Source organism: Nerophis lumbriciformis, linkage group LG35 (assembly GCF_033978685.3).
Source record: "Nerophis lumbriciformis linkage group LG35, RoL_Nlum_v2.1, whole genome shotgun sequence".
Taxonomy (NCBI): Eukaryota; Metazoa; Chordata; class Actinopteri; order Syngnathiformes; family Syngnathidae; genus Nerophis; species Nerophis lumbriciformis.
This window is the reverse complement of record NC_084582.2, coordinates 5,407,501-5,433,566: the sequence shown is the minus strand read 5'-3', so window position 1 is coordinate 5,433,566 and position 26,066 is coordinate 5,407,501. Positions and strand designations below refer to the sequence as shown.

The window sequence follows — 26,066 nt, the reverse complement described above, 5'->3', positions numbered from 1 at the left end:
TTACCATTGCCATCCTTTGAAACTGACCTACTGTGTGGAACAATTTCCCTTGTGGATCAATAAAGACTTAGACTTCCTTTTTATTGTTATTCAAATTTGAACTTTACAGTACAGAAAAGAACGACATTTCCTTGCATTAGCTCGTTGTAGTGCAGGATAAAAGAGCAATAAGGTGCAGATATAAATAGATTACTGGACAGATAAATATATTGCACTTTTGCATATGCATCCACGTTTATGGATGTATGTTATATTGTCTTTATATTCCAGCGAGTTAATCCATTTTTGGGGGGAATTAAGGGGATTATTATGATGCGTTCAAGAGTCTTACGGCCTGTGGGAAGAAGCTGTTACAGAACTTGAAGGTTCTGCTACGGAGGCTATGGAACCTTTTTCTAGAGTCCAGCAGTGAAAGTTTGTGTTACTCTAAGTCATACTTGCCAACCTTGAGACCTCCGATTTCGGGAGGTGGGGGGCGGGGCGTGGTTGGGGGCGTGGTTAAGAGGGGAGGAGTATATTGACAGCTAGAATTCACCAAGTCAAGTATTTCATACATATATATATATATGTATGTATATATATATATATATATATATATATATATATATATATATATATATATATATATATATATATATATATATATATATAAATTATCATAATAATTGATTTAAAATGACCATATTTAATTATTAAAATAATTGCTTGTTTATCAACAACTTTAGCATTTTATTCATTACATTTTGAAACTCTCAGAAGCCAAGTAATGTTATATTCCTTAAGATTTATTTATGCAAGTTTGAAGTATCAATTATCCAAACACAGTTTTGTTTGCATATTTTCAGGATGTAGATATATATATATATATATATATATATATATATATATATATATATATATATATATATATATATATATAAATATATATATATATATATATATATATATATATATATATATATATATATATATATATATAAATATATATATATATATATATATATATATATATATGTATATATATATATATATATATATATATATATATATATATATATATATATATATATATATATATATATATATATATATATATATATATATCTTAAGGAATATAACATAACTTGGCTTCTGAGAGTTTCAAAATGTAATGAATAAAATGCTAAAGTTGTTGATAAACAAGCAATTATTTTAATAATTAAATATGGTCATTTTAAATCAATTATTATGATAATTTAAAATCAATTATTTAAAATATGTTTTATAATTCTATGGCTGGATGTAATAAGGAGTCAGGAAAAAATACAAAGACAAATACAATTAATTTTGATGTTTTCAGCAAAATATAGTAAAAATTTATTTATTTATTTATTTATTTTTAAATTAATAAATATATTTATTTTTAGGTAAGATAAACATAATAATACAATGTATCTCTAGTATGGATGATTTAGTTCTTGTCACCCTGTTGTCCTCCCGTCATGAATAAAAGGCTGTCCTCACTCAGGTCCGCATGGAGCTGGAGGGGGCGTGGCTTCCAGCTCCAGCTGAAAATCGGGAGATTTTCGGGAGAATATTTGTCCCGGGAGGTTTTCGGGAGAGGCGCTGAATTTCGGGAGTCTCCCGGAAAATTCGGGAGGGTTGGCAAGTATGCTCTAAGTCCAAAAAGTGTCATGTCTGTGTAATCATGTTTTGTTTTAGTCATGTTTTGTTTAGTTATTGGACTCTTTAGTTTCTGGCTTTTCACTCCTTTGTCTTGTTTCCATGATTACCCATTAGTTTCACCTGTTCCACGTTTGGACTCATTGTGCACTCTTGGTTGTCACCATAGCAACCCATTAGTTTTCACCTGTCACGTCACGCACCTGTTTCACGTTTTGAGTCACGCACCTGTTTTCGTTAATCATGTCTGTAGTATTTAAGTTCATTGTTTTCAGTTTGTCTTTCTGGTGACATCCTCACATTTATGCTCTGTACATTTCTGACACTTGTTTTCATGTCCATCCTTCACGCTACTATTTTTGTCCAAGCCAAGTAAGTTTTTGTTTATTAATGCTATAGTCTTTTGGTTTCATAGTTTGTTCTCCGCCACTGTGCGCGCTTTTCGGTTTTTTTTGATATTTTAAATAAATCATGTACTCACATTCCCGTGTCGCCCGAGCCAACTTTCCGTTGCATTCCGGAAAAGCAAACACCCAGGACCAAGTCATGACAAAAAGGCTAAAACACAAGCACAATCTAATGGAATCCAGTAAAATATATAAATCATATTAAGTGTGAAACCAACATGGGCAACGGGTTGCATCACTAGACTCGTTTTGGTTAAAAAAGGGCTGTAATATATTTTTTTATATATTACGTAAGAGATTGAAACGGGTAGTGTGTGCATGAGTGAGTACGCGAGCCGTGTGCGTGTTTTGCTGCTGATGAGTGTGCAGCTCGGTGCGTACAGTAAGTGTGGCTGCACACTTGCATATGCACAAGCATGTTTGTCCATAAACAATCCTCCATCTGTGCCTCCAGCACAGCTCAACTGTGATGGCCTGCTCAAATCTCTCTCCTCTCTCCTCCATGCACACACTTTCCTACAGAAATGCACATTCTCCTACTTTTACATTTTTCACGCGGCACAAAGACACACACACACACACACACACCTCCCCCTGTCTTTTTTTCCCAGCTTCCATTGCCACGCTTCTTTTGGTCACACCTTTCAAATTGAGTTACAACCCGCAGAGAGAAAAGTGTGGCACTACAACAACAATCGCGCAAGACGCTGGCGTTGACCGCGGCGTGTCTCTGTCGGGCCACACACTGCAAAAACATGTCTCCCCCTGTCACTTTGTTAACCATCCATTGTCAGGGGCAACAATAACAGACCAAGAAGCACTATCGCCCACAACGCGCGGAATGCTACGCGCCTCTTTGTCCACGCCTGCGCCGAGACGTAGTAAAACACCGTCAACAGTGTTAGTAATTTCACCTGAGAAGAATAAGGAGTTCAGTGTCAATGTGTCGTACAACGGCTTTGAACAGGGAGAATCGTGTCTGTCACTGTCACTGCAGAGGCTCTCCATAATGCAGGTGGACAAGCCAGGACACCACATCAGCATTGCAGCGGCGCTCTAATGCGTATTTCAACATTTACTATTATTATACTTGCCAACCTTGAGACCTCCGATTTCGGGAGGTGGGGGGTGGGGTCGAGGGTGGGGCGGGGGCGTGGTTAAGATACATATATATAAGAAATACTTGACTCTCAGTGAATTCTAGCAATATATATATATATATAAATAAAAGAAATACTTGAATTTCAGTGTTCATTTATTTACACATATAACACACACATAACACTCATCTACTCATTGTTGAGTTAAGGGTTGAATTGTCCATCCTTGTTCTATTCTCTTTCACTATTTCAGAACTCCGGCTTATTAGTGATTCCCAGAGCCCAAAAAAAGTCTGCGGGCTATAGAGCGTTTTCTATTGGGGCTCCAGTACTATGGAATGCCCTCCCGGTAACAATTAGAGATGCTACCTCAGTAGAAGCATTTAAGTCCCATCTTAAAACTCATTTGTATACTCTAGCCTTTAAATAGCCCCCCTGTTGGACCAGTTGATCTGCCGTTTCTTTTCTTTTCTCCTCTGCTCCCCTTTTCCTTGAGGGGGGGGGGGGGGGGGGCACAGGTCCGGTGGCCATGGATGAAGTGCTGGCTGTCCAGAGTCGGGACCCGGGGTGGACCGCTCGCCTGTGCATCGGCTGGGAACATCTCTGCGCTGCTGACCCGTCTCCGCTCGGGATGGTGTCCTGCTGGCCCCACTATGGACTGGACTCTTACTATTATGTTGGATCCACTATGGACTGGACTCTCACAATATTATGTCAGACCCACTCGACATCCATTGCTTTCGGTCTCCCCTAGAGGGGGGGGGTTACCCATATATGCGGTCCTCTCCAAGGTTTCTCATAGTCATTCACATCGACGTCCCACTGGGGTGAGTTTTTCCTTGCCCGTATGTGGGCTTTGTACCGAGGATGTCGTTGTGGCTTGTGCAGCCCTTTGAGACACTTGTGATTTAGGGCTATATAAATAAAGATTGATTGATTGATTGATTGAACACACACATTATACAAATATACATTATAAAATCAATAAGAAAACGGGAGCTCTAATTTGGGAGTCTGAATTAGGATCAGAAGTTTCTATACAAACATTGCGTACTCACGTCGCCTTTTTGTATTGATTACTGCAGCTGTGCACTGGATTCATTCACAAATACAAACTACAACTCACAAACACTTTAGAGTTAGGCTCCACCATCAGAATGTGTACTTAAACTTATAAAGATCACATGGATATTATTCAGTGAGTTGATTCACCAAAACTAACCTGTTATACAGGAGGAAAAAGCACACAGGACGTTTCAATTGTTCACAGACTGGTCGCTCTCATCAGAATGACAAGACACTTCCGGTCTGCAGGTGATAGCATTCAATTGGGAAGAAACGCCCTACTGCCCCCTACTGACCAATGTTAATACTGATAAATGTGTAATGACAGCTCCAAAAACAAATTCAAACCACAAAATAAAATAAATAAATCAACACAAAAATGTGACACATTATGGGTGGGTCACATATGCATGTACAGGAGATGGCAGTATTGTCCTGTTTAAAAGTGTCACAACATTGCTGTTTACGGCAGACAAACTGCTTTACGGTAGGTAGACGAAAACTTGACTGTTGTTGTTGTGTGTTGTTACCGCGCTGGGAGGACGTTAATGAAACTGCCTAACAATAAACCCACATAAGAAACCAAGAACTCGCCCTCGATCATTAGCTGTTTATATTATGGGAAAGCGGACGTGTGAACAGGCTGTCAACACGTCACTCAGGTCCGCATGGAGCTGGAGGGGGCGTGGCCTCCAGCTCCGCCTGAATTTCGGGAGATTTTCGGGAGAAAATTTGTCCCGGGAGTTTTTCGGGAGAGGCGCTGAATTTCGGGAGTCTCCTGGAAAATCCGGGAGGGTTGGCAAGTATGACTATTATTGTAATAGCACTGCTAGTACATAGAGCTGCATGATTTCGAGAAAAAAAAAGTCCCATCTTGAAACTAATTTGTATACTCTAGCCTTTAAATAGACCCCCCTTTTAGACCAGTTGATCTGCCGTCTCTTTGCGTGGAGAAGGGGTCACCAATTAGGTGACCACAGATGATGTGCTCGCTGTTCAAAGCCGGGACCCGGGGTGGACCGCTCATCTGTGCATCAGTTGGGGACGTCTATGTGCTGCTGACTTGTCTCCACTCAAGATGATACCCTGCTGCCCCCACTGTGGACTGGACTCTCACGCTATTAACTAGATCCACTAGTCCCCACATCTGCGGTCCCCCTCCAAGGGGTTGAGTTTTTCCTTGCCCTGATGGGGGATCTGAGTCGGAGATGTCATTGTGGCTTGTGCAGCCCTTTGAGACACTCGTGATTTAGGGCTATATAAATAAACTTTGATTGATTGATTGATATAAAATTGCCATTGTGATTCGATTTGCGATTTTAAAATTGTATACATAAAAATGCATAAAACGGCAAAAATAACGTGAAAGAAGGCGTCACTTTTAGACCAGGGGTCCCCAAATTTTTTGACTCGGGGGCCGTATTTGGTTAAAAAAATCTGGCCGGAGGCTAGGCTGTATATATCTATATATATATATATATATATATATATATATATATATATACATATATATATATATATATATATATACATATATACATATATAGGTTGATTGGCAACACTAAATTGGCCCTAGTGTGTGAATGTGAGTGTGAATGTTGTCTGTCTATCTGTGTTGGCCCTGCGATGAGGTGGCGACTTGTCCAGGGTGTACCCCGCCTTCCGCCCGATTATAGCTGAGATAGGCTCCAGTGCCCCCCGCGACTCCAAAGGGAATAAGCGGTAGAAAATGGATGGATGGATGGATGTATATATATATATATATATATATATATATATATATATATATATATATATATATATATATATTTGGGCTGCAACTAACGATTAATTTGATAATCGATTAATCTGTCGATTATTAATTTGATTAATCGATTAATAATCGGATAAAAGAGACAAACTACATTTCTATCCTTTCCAGTATTTTATTGAAAAAAAACCAGCATACTGGCACCAAACTTAATTTGATTATTGTTTCTCGGTTGTTTGTAAATGTTGCATTTTATAAATAAAGGTTTATAAAAAGAAATTACAAAAAAAAAAAATACAAAAAATTTGCCTCTGCGCATGCGCATGCATAGCATAGATCCAACGAATCGATGACTAAATTAATCGCCAACTATTTTTATAATCGATTTTAATCGATGTAATTGATTACTTGTTGCAGCCCTAATATATATATATATATATATATATATATATATATATATATATATACGTTAGGTCAGAAAAAACACAGAGGCTATTTCATCCCTACAAGCCTGTTTCGCAGGTTTCCCTGCTCTTCAGGGGATTTTATTATATTGTATATATTATAAAATCCCCTGAAGAGCAGAGAAACCTGTGAAACAGGCTTGTTACGCTCTTCAGGGGATTTTATTATATTATATATATATATTATATAATCCCCTGAAGAGCAGGGAAACCTGCGAAACAGGCTTGTAGGGATGAAATAGCCTCTGTGTATTTTCCTGACCTAACGTAGATTCCGCTCTACCTCGGTATTGAGCATTGTGTAACGGATAAACCACAGAAACCTTGACTATACTTTGCTTGTCCAGGGTGTACACCGCCTTCCGCCCGGCAGGTAGCGAAAACGAAATTGAAGAAGAAACTGAAGCTATTGAGCCATATTGATTTGAACCGTATGCAAGCGAAACCGACGAAAACGACACGACAGCCAGCGACACGGGAGAAAGCGAGGACGAATTTGGCGATCGCCTTCTAACCAACGATTGGTATGTGTTTGTTTGGCATTAAAGGAAACTAACAACTATGAACTAGGTTTACAGCATATGAAATACATTTGGCAACAACATGCACTTTGAGAGTGCAGACAGCCCATTTCAGGCGCGCTAAGAACATATATTTTTCCACAATTTCAGCACTCAAATTAACCATACCTAAATAGACACAAAATACTGCATTACACAACACTACCCGAATGTACTCGAATGATTGAAAAAAATAAATGTTTTAAGCTAAATTATTGGTAAACACAGTTTATGTATAATCATTTACGTAAAATCGCGAGTAATGAATAATGTTTTCATCAATTAATATATTCTGTAGACATACCCTCATCCGCTCTCTTTTCCTGAAAGCTGACCTGTCCAGTTTTGGAGTTGGTGTCAGCATCTGCTTTGAGTGTCGCAGGATATCCACACATTCTTGCCATCTCTGTCGTAGCATAGCTTTCATCGGTAAAGTGTGCGGAACAAACGACTGACCATTTCGTCGGCTTTCCCCACACCCTCGTATTTTGAACAAATGTCGTCCAATTTCTTGCCACTTTCGCATCTTTGGGCCACTGGTGCAACTTGAATCCGTCCCTGTTCGTGTTGTTACACCCTCCGACAACACACCGACGAAAGTGAGAAAATGGCGGATTGCTTCCGAGAGCAAATAATAGAAAGCCGTTTAATTCGCCAAAATTCACCCATTTAGAGTTCGGAAATCGGTTAAAAAAATATATGGTCTTTTTTCTGCAACATCAAGGTATATATTGATGCTTACATAGGTCTGGTGATAATGTTCCCCTTTAATGTCTTTTGATGTTTCCCTCCTACACACATGTTTATGTGTGCTATGGCTATAGTCAAACCTCGGATTCAGGAGGAACAGTGTGGTTTTCGTCCTGGTCGTGGAACTGTGGACCAGCTCTATACTCTCGGCAGGGTCCTTGAGGGTGCATGGGAGTTTGCCCAACCAGTCTACATGTGTTTTGTGGACTTGGAGAAGGCATTCGACCGTGTCCCTCGGAAAGTCCTTTTGGGAGTGCTCAGAGAGTATGGGGTATCGGACTGTCTGATTGTGGCAGTCCGCTCTCTGTATGATCAGTGCCAGAGCTTGGTCCGCATTGCCGGTAGTAAGTCGGACACGTTTCCAGTGAGGGTTGGACTCCGCCAAGGCTGCCCTTTGTCACCGATTCTGTTCATAACTTTTATGGACAGAATTTCTAGGCGCAGTCAAGGCGTTGAGGGGATCTGGTTTGGTGGCTGCAGGATTAGGTCTCTGCTTTTTGCAGATGATGTGGTCCTGATGGCTTCATCTGGCCAGGATCTTCAGCTCTCACTGGATCGGTTCGCAGCTGAGTGTGAAGCGACTGGGATGAGAATCAGCGCCTCCAAGTCCGAGTCCATGGTTCTCGCCCGGAAAAGGGTGGAGTGCCATCTCCGGGTTGGGGAGGAGATCCTGCCCCAAGTGGAGGAGTTCAAGTACCTTGGAGTCTTGTTCACGAGTGAGGGAAGAGTGGATCGTGAGATCGACAGGCGGATCGGTGCGGCGTCTTCAGTAATGCGGACGCTGTATCGATCCGTTGTGGTGAAGAAGGAGCTGAGCCGGAAGGCAAAGCTCTCAATTTACCGGTCGATCTACGTTCCCATCCTCACCTATGTTCATGAGCCTTGGGTTATGACCGAAAGGACAAGATCACGGGTACAAGCGGCCGAAATGAGTTTCCTCCGCCGGGTGGCGGGGCTCTCCCTTAGAGATAGGGTGAGAAGCTCTGCCATCCGGGAGGAGCTCAAAGTAAAGCCGCTGCTCCTCCACATCGAGAGGAGCCAGATGAGGTGGTTCGGGCATCTGGTCAGGATGCCAACCAAACGCCTCCCTAGGGAGGTGTTTAGGGCACGTCCGACCGGTAGGAGGCCGCGGGGAAGACCCAGGACACGTTGGGAAGACTATGTTTCCCAGCTGGCCTGGGAACGCCTCGGGGTCCCACAGGAAGAGCTGGACGAAGTGGCTGGAAAGAGGGAAGTCTGGGCTTCCCTGCTTAGGCTGCTGCCCCCGCGACCCGACCTCGGATAAGCGGAAGAAGATGCATGGATGGATGGATGGCTATGAGGTTTTTATTCCCCTTGGCCTCAGTCTGGACCCCCTCTGCAGGGGCCCAGGCTTAGACTGAATATTTTTGTTCTCCTCACCCACGCCCCCTTCCATGAGTTTACCTGTTTCTCACCTTTTTTGTAAAGAAGTTGGCAGACCCGTCAGCGATCCTGTTCTGTCTCCCTGTAATGTTTGTCTGCTCTTGAATGGGATTGCGCTGAAAATCTTAATTTCCCTTCAGGGATTATTAAAGTATTTCTGATTCTGATTCTATAACGGAATATGCATGATTCTCCTATATTGTGTACGATAGCCATTAGATTATGGATTTGGTTGACAACCAAACAATTACACAAGGCGAATCAGTAAAGAATCTGGGTATTATTTTCGACCCAACTCTCTCCTTTGAGTCACACATTAAGAGTGTTACTAAAACGGCCTTCTTTCATCTCCGCAATATCGCTAAAATTCGTTCTATTTTATCCACTAGCGACGCTGAGATCATTATTCATGCGTTCGTTACGTCTCGTCTCGACTACTGTAACGTATTATTTTCGGGTCTCCCTATGTCTAGCATTAAAAGATTACAATTGGTACAAAATGCGGCTGCTAGACTTTTGACAAGAACAAGAAAGTTTGATCATATTACGCCTATACTGGCTCACCTGCACTGGCTTCCTGTGCACTTAAGATGTGACTTTAAGGTTTTACTACTTACGTATAAGGTGCTACACGGTCTGGCTCCGTCCTATCTTGTCGATTGCAGTGTACCATATGTCCCGGCAAGAAATTTGCGTTCAAAGAACTCGGCTTATTAGTGATTCCCAGAGCCCCAAAAAAAGTCTGCGGGCTATAGAGCGTTTTCTATTCGGGCTCCAGCACTATGGAATGCCCTCCCGGTAACAATTAGAGATGCTACCTCAGTAGAAGCATTTAAGTCCCATCTTAAAACTCATTTGTATACTCTAGCCTTTAAATAGGCCGCCCTTTTAGACCAGTTGATCTGCCGTTTCTTTTCTTTTCTCCTCTGCTCCCCTTTTCCTTGAGGGGGGGGCACAGGTCCGGTGGCCATGGATGAAGTGCTGGCTGTCCAGAGTCGGGACCCGGGGTGGACCGCTCGCCTGTACATTGGCTGAGAACATCTCTGCGCTGCTGACCCGTCTCCGCTCGGGATGGTGTCCTGCTGGCCCCACTATGGACTGGACTCTTACTATTATGTTGGATCCACTATGGATTGGACTCTCACAATATTATGTCAGACCCACTCGACATCCATTGCTTTCGGACTCCCCTAGAGGGGGGGGGGGGGGGTTACCCACATATGCGGTCCTCTCCAAGGTTTCTCATAGTCATTCACATCGACGTCCCACTGGGGTGAGTTTTTCCTTGCCCTTATGTGGGCTTTGTACCGAGGATGTCGTTGTGGCTTGTGCAGCCCTTTGAGACACTTGTGATTTAGGGCTATATAAATAAAGATTGATTGATTGATTGATTGATTGATTTAAAAAAAACCTGCAAGACAAATGTTCTTCCTGACTCTTAGTGTTTTTTATTGGCTCCACAAACGTTTCAAAGTGGATTTTTTTTTTTTTCACCTTGAGACTATTTCTCACTTATTATCCCCATAGATCACCCCGCACCGGCATTGTGCAACACACCATCCAAGCTGAATGCAGCAAAAGTAATAAATAATTCTGCGGCACGTTTCGTGTACCAATACTGCAGCGCCAACGTCTTCAGGCTGTGTTAACCACATCCCCCCTTTGTTTACAATAAAGCATTGCCGCGTCCCCCCCCCCCCCATCCTTCTTTTCTTTTAATACAGTCAAAGCCATCTCGTCTGCGTCTCCAATCTCCCGCAGCGAAGCTGTTTAAACTAAAGTAGCTAAAAGGGGGTTAAACATTGCAGGAAGAAAAAAAAGAAAGAAAAAAAAAGCATTCACTCCATCTGCTCAATGGAGGAAGAAGGGCTGCAGAACATCAGGCAAATGACAAAATGAGGGAAATGAAAATGAGCTTCAAAAAGCAAAACATTGCACAAATGTGCCTTTGAAAGAAAACAAGGCGCGTAATCGAGTAAAAAAAAAAGCGTGTCGGGGAGAGGTGGAGGGAGGGCTCGCTGTTCCTTCCCGCCTCAGGTAAAAGAAGAGAAGGGTAAACAGGAGCGGAAAGGATGGCGGTGTCATTAAGTTGGTTGGCCGCGACCATCGGGAACATTAACGCTGTCCGCTTTCCTTTCACTTTGAACTCCTCTTTTCGTCTCTTAGAGCCGTACTGTCTCGCAGGTTCTGCAGCCATTATGGAACCTGCGCCGGTAATTACACATTTGCCAATTTCTGATGGCGCCTTCAAAGCAACAAGAGTCTTCAGGAGCAAAGCTGCTGTGCTACAAAGAAAGTAGAGGCTTGAGGATAACTGCAGCCACACACGTGTGTGTTGTTGCCGGTCACTTAATTCAATTAAAAAATATCAAAAGGCTTGCAAGAACATTGTTCTGACGCTCCGCCTTCATCATAGGCAATATTTTCTCTCTGAATATTTAATTGAACTCACTGAATGCGCCTTTCTATTATGTTGGTCTTAAAAGCCTACTGAAACCCACTACTACCGACCACGCAGTCTGATAGTTTATATATCAATGATGAAATCTTAACATTGCAACACATGCCAATACGGCCGGGTTAGCTTACTAAAGTGCAATTTTAAATTTTGCGCGAAATATCCTGCTGAAAACGTCTCGGTTTGATGACGTCACGGATTGTGGAGGACATTTTGGGACAGCACGGTGGCCAGCTATTAAGTCGTCTGTTTTCATCGCAAAATTCCACAGTATTCTGGACATCTGTGTTGGTGAATCTTTTGCAATTTGTGCAATGAACAATGGAGACAGCAAAAAAAGAAAGCTGTAGGTGGGAAGCGGTGTATTGCGGCAGGTGTATTGCTGGATAACGCACCCCCGCCGTAGAATGCACCACCTGACTGTTGTGCCGGATAACACAGCCGGTGTTTCATTGTTTACATTCCCGGAAGATGACAGTCAAGCTTTACCATTGGCCTGTGGAGAACTGGGACAACAGAGACTCTTACCAGGAGGACTTTGACTTGGATACGCAGACGCGGTACCGTGAGTACGCATGCAGCTGCGGCTTCCAAACATTTGATCGCTTGCCCGTACGTGCGTGCCACTATGTGCATGTAACTTTGAGGACTTTGGGGAAATATATGTGCTGTATGAACTTTGGGGAGGTGAACGGTACTTTGGGCTGTGGGATTGAGTGTGTTGTGCAAGTGTTTGAGTTGTATTGGCGGCAAAGTTGGTAGAGTGGCCGTGCCAGCAATCGGAGGGTGGCTGGTTACTGGGGTTCAATCTCCACCTTCTACCATCCTAGTCACGTCCGTTGTGTCCTTGGGCAAGACACTTCACCCTTGCTCCTGATGGGTGCTGGTTAGCGCCTTGCATGGCAGCTCCCGCCATCAGTGTGTGAATGTGTGTGTGAATGGGTGAATGTGGAAATACTGTCAAAGCGCTTTGAGTACCTTGAAGGTAGAAAAGCGCTATACAAGTATAACCCATTTATCATTTATTTATATGGACGGGGGGAGGTGTTTGTTATGCGGGATTAATTTGTGGCATATTAAATATAAGCCTGGTTGTGTTGTGGCTAATAGAGTATATATATGTCTTGTGTTTATTTACTGTTTTAGTCATTCCCAGCTGAATATCAGGTCCCACCCGCCTCTCACAGCATCTTCCCTATCTGAATCGCTCCCACTGCCCTCTAGTCCTTCACTCTCACTTTCCTCATCCACGAATCGTTCATCCTCGCTCAAATTAATGGGGAAATCGTCGCTTTCTCGGTCCGAATCGCTTTCGCTGCTGGTGGCCATGATTGTAAACAATGTGCAGATGTGAGGAGCTCCACAACCTGTGACGTCACGCTACTCGTTTGCTACTTCCGGTACAGGCAAGGCTTTTTTTTATCAGCGACCAAATGTTGCGAACTTTATCGTCGATGTTCTCTACTAAATCCTTTCAGCAAAATTATGGCAATATCACGAAATGATCAAGTATGACACATAGAATGGACCTACTATCCCCGTTTAAATAAGAAAATCGCATTTCAGTAGGCCTTTAAAGGATGTGCCGCATTTATCGATGGAACCGTAACGCCCGCCTCCAAATGGATTAAGTCCCCAAATCCACATAAACGCCTCTTTCCTAACGTCTTGGATTGGATTGCCACCTCATGAAAATTAAATGTACTATGCTGCTGCTCATAAAAAAGCCTGAGTCATGCACAGGGAGCTATTGATGACGGAAGGAAGTTTGAACAGCCGAGTAAATAATGGTGACAGCTTGCACAACAAACGCTGACAAATGTAAAACAGTACAGGAGTTCCTCCGTCAGCCTCCGAGGTCTGCAGAATAATGTTATTTTATGACCCTATTTCCTTCCTTTGTGAAGATCGCCCTGCCTTTGTGTCCTTTAACGTTTTCCACAAAGGAAGGCCAAGTGTTGCCAAACAGATGGAAGGATGGAAGAAGTCTCCAGGCTCTGGCTTCTCATTAACACTATCGCTGGCTATGACTCCCACTAGCCAAAGGCTGGACTGCACCGTATTTGTTTACCAGGCCTGAGGCAAGAAATACTTCCTGTTCTTCAATTTAAACGAGTACCGGGTAGGATATCGGTATGCCTATATGCAGGGCCAGCCCATGGCGTAAGAGAGTCCGCCCTGAGATCGGTAGGTTGTGAGTTCAAACCCCGGCCGAGACATACCAAAGACTATAACAATGGGATGGCTGCTTGGCACTCAGCACCAAGGGTTGGAATTGGGGGTTAAAACACCAAAAATGATTCCCGGGCGCGGCCATCGTTGCTGCCCACTGCTCCCCTCACCTCCCAGTGGGCTGATCAAGGGTGATGGGTCAAATGCAGAGAATAATTTCGCCACACCCAGTGTGTGTGTGTGACAATCATTGGTACTTTAAGTTTAACTTTTTTATGTTTGTGGTAGTCAATTTTGTGTTATCGTAAAAAATTAAGGAACATTTACAAAATATTTCTAAGTAAAAAGACTAATTTCGCAATTTATATACATAGGAATCGGATAGGAATAGAATTGTATTTATTTAAAACAGGGAAAATGCACAAAAACATCAATCTTGAAAAACAAAGGAAGATGCCTTGAGCTAGGTTGTAGCAACTTTTGCTAATTTCCACCTGTAGTCCCTGGGCAAGTAAAACACAGACATATAACAAAATAATAAAAATGTTGAATAAAAAAGACATCATCTCAAATATTTTTTCAAAACAGAAAGTAAATATCTGCAATTTATAGTGCGGTTAATATATGGATTTTTAAAAATTATTATTCTAAAATGTAGTGAGTGCATCTTAGAAACTGGTAAAGTAAGGTAATTGGATTATAAAGCGTATACATTTAACGGCTCTAATTTAGCAATCAACTTTTAAATCCAGCTTGAGATATTTCAGGCATGTGCTTACTACATACTTGCCAACCCTCCCGGATTTTCCGGGAGACTCCCGAAATTCAGCGCCTCTCCCAAAAACCTCCCGGGACAAATTTTCTCCCGAAAATCTCCCGAAATTCAGGCGGACTCAGGTCCTTCACAATATAAAAAAACGTACCTGCCCAATCACGTTATAACTATAGAATGATGGAGGGCGAGTTCTTGGTTTCTTATGTGGGTTTATTGTTAGGCAGTTTCATTAACGTCCTCCCAGCGTGGCAACAACACACAACAACAGCAGTCACTTTTTTGTATACCGTAAAGCAGTTCGTCTGCCGTAAACAGCAATGTTGTGACACTCTTAAACAGGACAATACTGCCATCTAGTGCATTTGATGAAAGCACTTGTGTGCGTGCCACACAGCAATGCATCATCAGAGAGGGTGTTCAGCATGGTTCGAAAAATAGTGACAGAGAATAGAACAAGGATGGGCAATTCAACCCTTAACTCAACAATGAGTAGTTGAGTGTTATGTGTGTGTATATGTGTAAATAAATGAACACTGAAATTCAAGTATTTATTTTATATATATATATATATAATAAAATAAATATATATATATACATATATATATATATATATATATATATATATATATATATATATATGAAATACTTGACTTGGTGAATTCTAGCTGTAAATATACTCCTCCCCTTTTAGCCACGCCCCCAACCACGCCCCCGTCCCACCCCGACCACGCCCACCCCCACCCCCCTCCCCCCACCTCCCAAAATCGGAGGTCTCAAGGTTGGCAAGTATGGCTTACTAACAACAAAGATGACTAATTAATTCATAAATATGTATTAATACTGTAATTACGCTGCTCATTAGGCTGGTACAAAATAAATATAACAATTACACTTTTGCCCATTTAAAATCAAGAACAGGCAAAGTGCTAAAAAGAGAACAAAGTATCATTTTTACGTAAAAAAGGACAGTTAAAATATCAGCAATAACAACAAAAAAGAAAACACCAAAACTATCTAACTTGCTCAAAATTGTTTTTAAAAATTAAAAAATTTAAAAAAAATTGTGATGATGTGCACACAGGTAAATTAGTAATTATTTAATAACTCCTGACATTTTTTTGTATTGTATCATAGATGACTTATTAATAATTTAGCTGTCTAATAGATTGTATGCTTAATCTTAGTATACCGGCCCATTGATGCCTAATGTTTTGTGTGTGTATGTGTGTGTATGTGTGTGAATGTGGGTGTGCTTTAGTGTAAGTGTGACATCTGTTATTGTGCCTTTCTTCATTGCAATGCAAATTGAAGTTGCTTTAAAAAAGTAATTGACCTGATTTAGACAAAGTTCAACAGGAAGACCTTGGCTAAAATAATAATTAACATTTTTTTTTCTCACAACTTTGTCTCACCCCTGTTAGCAATAATTGTCACACACACACGAGGTGTGGCGAAGTTATTCTCTGTATTAACAAGCTCACTATCTTACTGAGTTGTGACCCTATCCTCCAGATTTCCGACAATCCCCCGCCTTAAATGCTCCGATATCACAGATAAAAACAAGATATGCTTTGCAAGATGAGCAAGATATTCATGATTTTAGCAAAAATAAGAGGAAACGTTCCCACACTTAACATACGAGCAAAGTTCGAGAAAACGCCGTCCAATATAACGCAACGTTCTATGTATATCGCGATTGTGCCATGGACCTCGAATTTCTGCTCACTTTTTTATCCACCAAAGTCAATCGCGTTGACACCAAATTTGAAAAATGTACTGTCATGACCGATCCCTCTAAGTCATGTCTGGTGTGGGTTGTTTTAATTCATCTTAAATTAGTTTAAATTTATGTTGCCAGCACTCCTAATCATCCTTTGTTTATGTTCTTGTTGCTAGGAGTGCCTGAGCTCATGCACCTGTTTCAGTTTGTTGATTAGTGTCTTCACCTGCTGCTGCCACTAATCACTTCCCTTTATATGTCCATGTCACCCAGCCTGTCCTTGCAGGATTTTTGTTCGCTCTACGCTACACTTAGACTTTCTTGTTGTTGGTCATTTGCTGCCCTTTAAATCAGGGGTCCCCAAACTACGGCCCGCGGGCCGGATCCGGCCCCCCAGCATCCAAAATCCGGCCCACGGGAAGTCCCAAGTAAAAAAAAAAAAATTGTTTTTATTTATTTGTATTTGTATTTTTTTTTACTTTTATATATATTTTTTGTTAATCTTTCCTTTCTAATCCATTTTCTACCGCTTGTTACTCTCGGTGTCTCCTAGCCGCTCAGGCCAATCATACTGTCTAAAAATGAATTTTCCCATGAATAACGTGACAATGTTAAATGTTGATGAACATCAATGTTAATTGATGTTAAATGACAAAACGGATTATAAAGACAATGTATATATATATATATATATATATATATATATATATATATATATATATATATATATATATATATATATATATATATATATATATTTTATTTATTTATTTATTTATTTTCAGGACTCATGCAGATCCCAAACACAGATCAGCAGGTACCAGAAGGTAAGAAAAGTTGCTTTTGCATAATATTGTTAAACAAAACGCCAGATAATATGTCTTACCTTATTCACACACCCTAATATTACTCGTATGTTTAATGTGCCGACAATTATTCAAGCAGTGCGGCTTCATAGCTTACCAAGGTCGTAGTAAAACATGTAGATAGATTTTTGAGCGCCGTGTGTAATGTTCTATATTTTCAATGGAACATATAAAATATAGGTGTTTTTTACTTGAGACATATTGCTGTCTGTACTGATCTCTTATGTTTGACTGCCATCTACTGGTCACACTTATCATTACACCATGTACCAAATAAAATAGCTTCGAGGTGAGTAAGCTCAACCAAACGTATTCCTTGCATTAGGTGCACCGGGTTGTAAGGCACACTGAGTTTTGAGGGGGGGGAAAAGTATTTTAAGTGCGCCTTATAGCCCGGAAAATACGGTAGATCAGTTTTGCGTGTGCTATCAAGTAGGGGTCGGTCGATAAAACAATATTAATTTATATCGTGATAGACACAAAATCGATACCAACATTTGGGACCTCTTTGAGGTCCCAAATGTGTTTGCTGAGTTCTGTGGTATTTCGCAGGTTTTTGTTCCTGGTCCTGCAAAAAACCTGCGAAATACCACAGAACTCAGCAAACACATTTGGGACCTCAAAGACAATAATGTTGAATATTCAATAACATGGCAAATTCTTGCATCCAGCACACCTTACAATAGTGGTAATAAAAGATGCAACCTATGCTTGAAAGAGAAACTGTTTATTATTTACCGTCCAGACCTGTCATCCCTCAACAAGCGCAGCGAAATTGTAACAGCATGCCGCCATAGACGGAAACACCTCCTAGGTAACACATGAGCCAATCACCACGCCCCTACGCCAGCCTGTACCCACCCACTCTGTGCCCTATATAAACCATGGTATGCGAATGCTCCCATTAAAATCTCCTGATGATTGAGGGTACCCCCCCTCATGAAACAGGCCTGTAGAGATGAAGTAGCCTTGTGATTTTTTTCCCACACATACATATATTGCGCTCTACTACGGTATCGAGCACTATTTTTTGGATAACCTTATTAAGACATATATATATATATATATAGCTAGAATTCACTGAAAGTCAATTATTTCTTATATATATATATATATATATATATGAAATACTTGACTTGGTGAATTCTAGCTGTAAGTATACTCCTCCCCTCCTAACCACGCCCCCGCCCCAACCACGCCCACCGCACCCACCCCCCGAAATTGGAGGTCTCAAGGTTGGCAAGTATGAATAGCACCCTTGGGAAGTTGGAAATTGCATTAATGTATTCATGTGCCGGCTTAAATAAGTCATAAAAATTATCAATGATTATTGATATAGATCAATATAAAGAAACTTATATTGTGATACAGGTTTTCAGCCATATTGCCACAGCCCTACTATTACGTGTTTCAATACATTCAGGGTTTCCCCCAGATTGCCAAGATATCGGTGGGTTCGTGGCTCAGAGCATTGTCAACATGACATCATATGAAGTGAAGTGAGTTATATTTATATAGTGCTTTTCTCTAGAGACTGAAAGTGCTTTACATAGTGAAACACATTATCTACACCGTTGAGCTACATTTAAACCAGTGTGGGTGGCACTGGAAGCAGGTGGGTAAAGTGTCTTGCCCAAAGACACAACAGCAGTGACTAGGATGGCGGAAGTGGGGATCGAACCGGGAACCCTCAAGAACTTTCAAGTTCTTCTCCAATTCTTTCAGTGACATTTTCTTTAACAAAAAGGACAGGCAACAAACCCGTCATCTTTTTCTGGTGTTATTGGAGACTGTACTCGTGGTTGGAGACCCTTTATTTCTGTCGCTGGAGAGCTGCATCGAGCCTGACTGATGTCACACTTGCTTTGCTTCGCTGCTCGAGCTGCATTTTCTCTCCTTTAAAAGCCACCACTGTCCTATTAATATTTGCACATTGCACATTTTGTAGATCGCTGTCTGTGGGAATGTCTCGGATGAATTAAAGTATGTCCACATTGCAGACATGCTGCCTGCGCTCCAGACAATCCTGTGAATATAGCTTACGTAATCACAAAATAATGGCAGTGATCAAAGTCTTTTTGTCAATAGTGCACAAATAAAGTAATAATATACATACATACATAAATATATATATATATATATATATACAGTTTTGTAGGGACAATATGGCCTCTGTGTTTTTTCCTGACCAAACGTATATTCCGCTCTACCCCAGTATTGATTAATAAAAGTCTCAAACCCCAACCCTGCTCCCTCACACATCAACCCCCCCCCCCCCCTCTGTGGTCGGTTGAGGTGGGCGGGGTTTGGTAGCGGGGGTGTATAATGTAGCCCGGAAGAGTTAGGGCTGCATGGGATTCTGGGTATTTGTTCTGTTGTGTTTAGGTTGTGTTACGGTGCAGATGTTCTCCCGAAATGTGTTTGTCATTCTTGTTAGGTGTGGGTTCACAGTGTGGCGCATTATTAGTAAGAGTGTTAAAGTTTTTTATACCGCCACCGTCAGTGTAACCTGTGTGGTTGTTGACCAAGTATGCCTTGCTGACACTTACGTGAGCAAGCAGAAGCCCCATACAATTTGTGACTGGGCCGGCACGTTGATTGTAGTGGGAGCTAAATGCTGTGCCATCACGGCACGTTCGAGAGATTATTGCCCTGAAATTCGTAGTCTGCCATTCATATAAAACCCGCGGGCCGCACTAACATTCAATTTTCATATTAAGGTTTGGGCCTATTTTTGCAGATGATGTGGTCCTGATGGCTTCATCTGGCCAGGATCTTCAGCTCTCACTGGATCGGTTCGCAGCTGAGTGTGAAGCGACTGGGATGAGAATCAGCACCTCCAAGTCCAAGTCCATGGTTCTCGCCCGGAAAAGGGTGGAGTGCCATCTCCGGGTTGGGGAGGAGATCTTGCCCCAAGTGGAGGAGTTCAAGTACCTCGGAGTCTTGTTCACGAGTGAGGGAAGAGTGGATCGTGAGATCGACAGGCGGTTCGGTGCGGCGTCTTCAGTAATGCGGACGCTGTATCGATCCGTTGTGGTGAAGATGGAGCTGAGCCGGAAGGCAAAGCTCTCAATTTACCGGTCGATCTACGTTCCCATCCTCACCTATGGTCATGAGCTTTGGGTTATGACCGAAAGGACAAGATCACGGGTACAAGCGACCGAAATTAGTTTCCTCAGCCGGGTGGCGGGGCTCTCCCTTAGAGATAGGGTGAGAAGCTCTGCCATCCGGGGGGAGCTCAAAGTAAAGCCGCTGCTCCTCCACATCGAGAGGAGCCAGATGAGGTGGTTCGGGCATCTGGTCAGGATGCCACCCGAACGCCTCCCTAGGGAGGTGTTTAGGGCACGTCCGACCGGTAGGAGGCCACGGGGAAGACCCAGGACACGTTGGGAAGACTATGTCTCCCGGCTGGCCTGGGAACGCCTTGGGGTCCCACAGGAAGAGCTGGACGAAGTGGCTGGGGAGAGGGAAGTCTGGGCTTCCCTGCTTAGGCTGCTGCCCCCGCGACCCGACCTCGGATAAGCGGAAGAAGATGAATGGATGGATGGATGGATGGAGGTTTGGGCCGCGTGTCTGAGACCCTTGGTTTATACATAGCACAAAGCAACAAAAAAAAACTTTGTATGCAGTGCTATTTCATTTAAAATTTCAAAAGATTTTTGTGGCTCCCATTGTTTTCTTTAATTTGTGAAACTGGTCAAAATGGCTCTTTGACTGGTAAAGGTTGCCGACCCCTGGACTAGACGTATAAGATTTCATGGGATTTAGCGATTAGGAGTGACAGATTGTTTGGTAAACGTATAGCATGTTCTGTATGTTATAGTTATATGAATGACTCTTACCATAATATGTTACGTTAACATACCAGGCACGTTCTCACTTGGTTATTTATGCCTCATATAACGTACACCTATTCAGCCTGTTGTTCACTATTCTTTATTTATTTTAAATTGCCTTTCAAATGTCTATTCTTGGTGTTGGGTTTTATCAAAAAAATGTCCCTTATTTATGTTTTTTTCCTTCTTTATTATGCATTTTCGGCCGGTGCGACTTATACTCCGGAGCGACTTATAGTCCGAAAAATACGGTATATACTGTTCAAAACACAGTGACGTGCAGCCAAAAAGTGCAAAAACAATAATGTTCGTGTTGGAGGAGTTGTGAATGACTGCAGGGCCACAACATTAGGTACACCTGCAGACTGCAGGTGTACCTAATTCACAACTCCTCCAACACGAACATTATTGTTTTTGCACTTTTTGGCTTCCTATTAAATAACTTTTGTAACCTATTTTTATGGGCTTTCCTCTTTGTGATGTTAAGTTCCTGTTATGCGCTGTTATACAGTATGTCATGTCTGTGTAATCATGTTTTGTCTTAGTCATGTTTTGTTTAGTTTCTGGCTTTTTCACTCCCTTGTCTTGTCACCATAGTTACCCATTAGTTTCACCTGTCATGTCACGCACCTGTTTTGAGTCACGCACCTGTTGTTAATCATGTCTGTGTTATTTAAGCTTTTCATTTTCTGTTGTTCGTCCTGGAGTCATAGCCTTTCTCACCCTGCTATCCTCGCATTTATGGCCCCTGTCACACTCTGTCCACGTGTGCGCACTTCATGTCCATGCCAAGTAAGTTTGTTTATTATTGCCACAGTTAGTGTTTTTTATTGTTCATAGTTTTTTGCCCCCGTGCAAGTCTTTTGTTTTCATTAGTCAAGTTTGTACATCCGCCTTGAGCGCGCCTTTTGTTCTTTTGAGTGTTATTATTAAAAATGTATTTACCTTCAAGCCATGTCCGATCCAAATCCTTTTGCATCTTGGGAAAACAAAAACTCCACAGTCCAAGTCATGACACAGTATATGCCTTGAGCTCTTATTTTGAAGGCTCTAAGAGCGGAAGTGATGACACGGAGTGGAGCGGAAGTTTTTGAAAGAATGTAAATAAAGTGGTCCTTGTGTAAACTGGAGCCTCCGTGTTTGTTATTTTGTAGTTTCATACAGTATAGGCGACATTTATAAACCCTCGGTTACACTTTTTTAAATTGATTCAATCTTGCACGTGGAAAGTTTAAGTGAGGGCTTTAGTTGCGGCGCATGGACTTAATTTATAAGTAAAGGTAAGACCATAATAAAGTTTTTTTTAATTAAATGTGCTTTTTTGTGTGCTACAGTTTGTATGTGTAAAGTTAAAGATAAGTTAAGGTACCAATTATTGTCACACACACACTAGGTGTAATGAAATGTGTCGTCTGTATTTGACTCATCCCCTTGTTCACCCCCTGGGAGGTGAGGGGAGCAGTGGGCAGCAGCGGCGCCGCGCCCGGGAATAATTTTTGGTGATTTAACCCCCAATTCCAACCCTTGATGCTGAGTGCCAAGCAGGGAAGAATGCTGGTATGAGCTTTTAAACATAACCCGTTAACTGCTGCCAATCAAATGGTGAATAAGATACTCTTTAGGGTTCATATGTTTGTAAATCTGACTGTGATGAAGTCAGTGCCTCACCTGCCATGAACCTCACCGCACGTCACTGTCAAAGCGTCATCTATGTTGCTGCTTCTTGATCTTAGCGCTGCTTTCGATACCGTCGATCATAATATTTTATTAGAGCGTATCAAAACACGTATTGGTATGTCAGACTTAGCTTTGTCGTGGTTTAACTCTTATCTTACTGACAGGATGCAATGCGTCTCCCATAATAATGTGACCTCGGACTATGTTAATGTAACGTGCGGAGTTCCTCAGGGTTCGGTTCTTGGCCCTGCATTCTTTAGTATTTACATGCTGCCGCTAGGCGACATCATACGCAAATACGGTGTTAGCTTTCATTGTTATGCTGATGACACCCAACTCTACATGCCCCTAAAGCTGACCAACACGCCGAATTGTAGTCAGCTGGAGGCGTGTCTTAATGAAATTAAACAATGGATGTCCGCTAACTTCTTGCAACTCAACGCCAAGAAAACGGAAATGCTGATTATCGGTCCTGCTAAACACCGACATTTATTTAATAATACCACCTTAACATTTGACAACCAAACAATTACACAAGGCGAATCAGTAAAGAATCTGGGTATTATCTTCGACCCAACTCTCTCGTTTGAATCACACATTAAGAGTGTTACTAAAACGGCCTTCTTTCATCTCCGTAATATCGCTAAAATTCGTTCTATTTTATCCACTAGCGACGCTGAGATCATTATTCATGCGTTCGTTACGTCTCGTCTCGACTACTGTAACGTATTATTTTCGGGTCTCCCTATGTCTAGCATTAAAAAATTACAGTTAGTACAAAATGTGGCTGCTAGACTTTTGACAAGAACAAGAAAGTTTGATCATATTACGCCTATACTGGCTCACCTGCACTGGCTTCCTGTGCACTTAAGATGTGACTTTAAGGTTTTACTACTTACGTATAAAATACTACACGGTCTAGCTCCGTCCTATCTTGTCGATTGCATTGTACCATATGTCCCGGCAAGAAATCTGCGTTCAAAGAACTCCGGCTTATTAGTGATTCCCAGAGCCCAAAAAAAGTCTGCGGGCTATAGAGCGTTTTCTATTCGGGCTCCAGTACTATGGAATACCCTCCCGGTAACAATTTGAGATGCTACCTCAGTAGAAGCATTTAAGTCCCATCTTAAAACTCATTTGTATACTCTAGCCTTTAAATAGCCCCCCTGTTAGACCAGTTGATCTGCTGTTTCTTTTCTTTTCTCCTCTGCTCCCCTTTTCCTTGAGGGGGGGGGGGGCACAGGTCCGGTGGCCATGGATGAAGTGCTGGCTGTCCAGAGTCGGGACCCGGGGTGGACCGCTCGCCTGTGCATCGGCTGGGAACATCTCTACGCTGCTGACCCGTCTCCGCTCGGGATGGTGTCCTGCTGGCCCCACTATGGACTGGACTCTTACTATTATGTTGGATCCACTATGGACTGGACTCTCACAATATTATGTCAGACCCACTCGACATCCATTGCTTTCGGTCTCCCCTAGAGGGGGGGGGGTTACCCACATATGCGGTCCTCTCCAAGGTTTCTCATAGTCATTCACATCGACGTCCCACTGGGGTGAGTTTTTCCTTGCCCGTATGTGGGCTTTGTACCGAGGATGTCGTTGTGGCTTGTGCAGCCCTTTGAGACACTTGTGATTTAGGGCTATATAAATAAAGATTGATTGATTGATTGATGAAAACATGTCCACCCTCTTTATTGCTGATGTCGTGTAAAGAAACCACGGTTTTTATCCGTCTCCAGCTGACAACTGTGCAGCTTTGTCAACTTTGTCGCTTCTTTTATAATTAAGCGAAAGGCTTGGGGAAAAAAAAAAAAAAAAAAGGACGGAAAAAGCAGACGATTTGCACATCAGGAACATCCGAAAAGAATAATAACAAATGACATTTGACTGCACGTCCTTTCCATCTTCCACATCCGTACAACTCGACGGCGCCGGTGCATGCGAAGTTTAAGGGCGTCCTGAGACGGCGCTCTTGATGGAGAGGCTTCAACAAAGGCAAGGGAAGAAGAAAATGGGGCCACGGCTCCCACAGGAGGCCCCTTCCTCTCGCTAAAGCTCAGTCTGCCCCTGAATTTAATTAGATTTTGATATCAAGCTTCTTCTTTTTTTTTCCCCCCTCGATTCCTCTTCAACATGCGTGAAATTGCATGGCACTATCTATTATTTATTCACACTCATTGCTTATTGTTTCTTACGGAAGCATTCGTTTGGGTCCTTCGCCGCTCGCGATATGACGCTCCACCCCCGTCTCCCTCACCGCTCACGGCCCACCTCCTCTGCAGATTCAACTTGTTTGCCGGTCAGGAGGGGAGCTATAGATTTTTATTTTTTTTTTCTCTCTCTCTCTTCTTCCTCCCCCCCCATTCCACCCCTTCACCCAATGACAGCACCGTGAGGTGCTATGAGGGCTGGGTGCTAATGAGCTGACTCTGCAATGCTGAGGGAGATGCTCTATAACACAGGGGGGGGGGGGGGGGTGGAGTGAGAGGATGGAGCAGGCGGGGACTCAGAGGGGCCATTATGACCATGCAGCACAGGGGTTAGAGGGATGGAAGAGCGAGCGAGCGCGCGAGAGAGAGAGAGAGACACTTTGGCTCCCATTCACTGAGCTCATCCTTTTTAAAATGACATCCAAAATGTCACTTTCAGCTCTATTTCTTCCTCGTTTACTCGCTGCTAATTGCAGGGAGGTGGGGGGGCTTATTTATCTTGCTCTGCACCACACAGTATATGACCAATAAAAAGAGCCCCATAAAGACGCTTACAGCGTAGCAATGCGTGCCATTTCACGTTATAAGCTACTTATTGTCCACACATATGAACTCCCGTTCCCCTCCAAGGCCGGAGTGTGTACACTGTGTTGCCATGGTAACCGCATGGTCCCTGCATCTCAGGCATGTGTGCATGAAAGGGACCACTAAAAAAAAAACCCCATGCAGATGGATGCAGGCGTAATTGAGTGCTAATTGTTGCATGTTTGGAGGGCGCATCACTCACACGCGTGGGTGACCGAGAAGCTGTTGGAGGACTCCAGGTTGTCCACGTTGTAGTTGAGGTGGAAAGGCTTCTCGGTGGTGTTTTGGTTGGTGTTGTAGAGTTGCACGGCGAACCTGAAGGCGCTGTGCTCCTGCACGGTGGAGCGCATGAAGAGACCCCCTGCAAGGAGGAAACATGCACTTTTCCAGTGATACTGTTTTTTTTATGCGTTAATAATTTTTTTATTTTTTTTTTGCGTGGGATTTTTTTTTTCTTTAATTCCCACGCAAATTGCGCACATGCATTCCTTCCAAATACAACCCGAAGCTGCAGCTTTTTTTTTTTTTTTTTTTTTTCCCCACAGACTAAGTTAAATTAGTCCGTGCATTCCGCGCACACGTGTGAGGGGAACAATTTAGCGCAC

The 26,066-nt window shown here is 42.4% G+C and overlaps 1 protein-coding gene across 5 annotated transcripts in view; it reads right to left on the bottom strand.

Moving 5' to 3' along the window:
* gria3b (glutamate receptor, ionotropic, AMPA 3b) overlaps positions 1–26,066 on the bottom strand; it is a 456,144-nt gene that overhangs the window by 429,879 nt on the left and 199 nt on the right. For all 5 annotated transcript variants that reach the window (XR_009811483.2, XM_061927997.2, XM_061927998.2 and 2 more), the window contains exon 2: positions 25,664–25,822. Coding sequence is in view for 4 of the 5 variants with exons in the window: in XM_061927997.2 (XP_061783981.1) it covers positions 25,664–25,822 (159 nt within the window). In the remaining variant the exon portion in view is untranslated. The remainder of the gene's footprint in view (positions 1–25,663; positions 25,823–26,066) is intronic.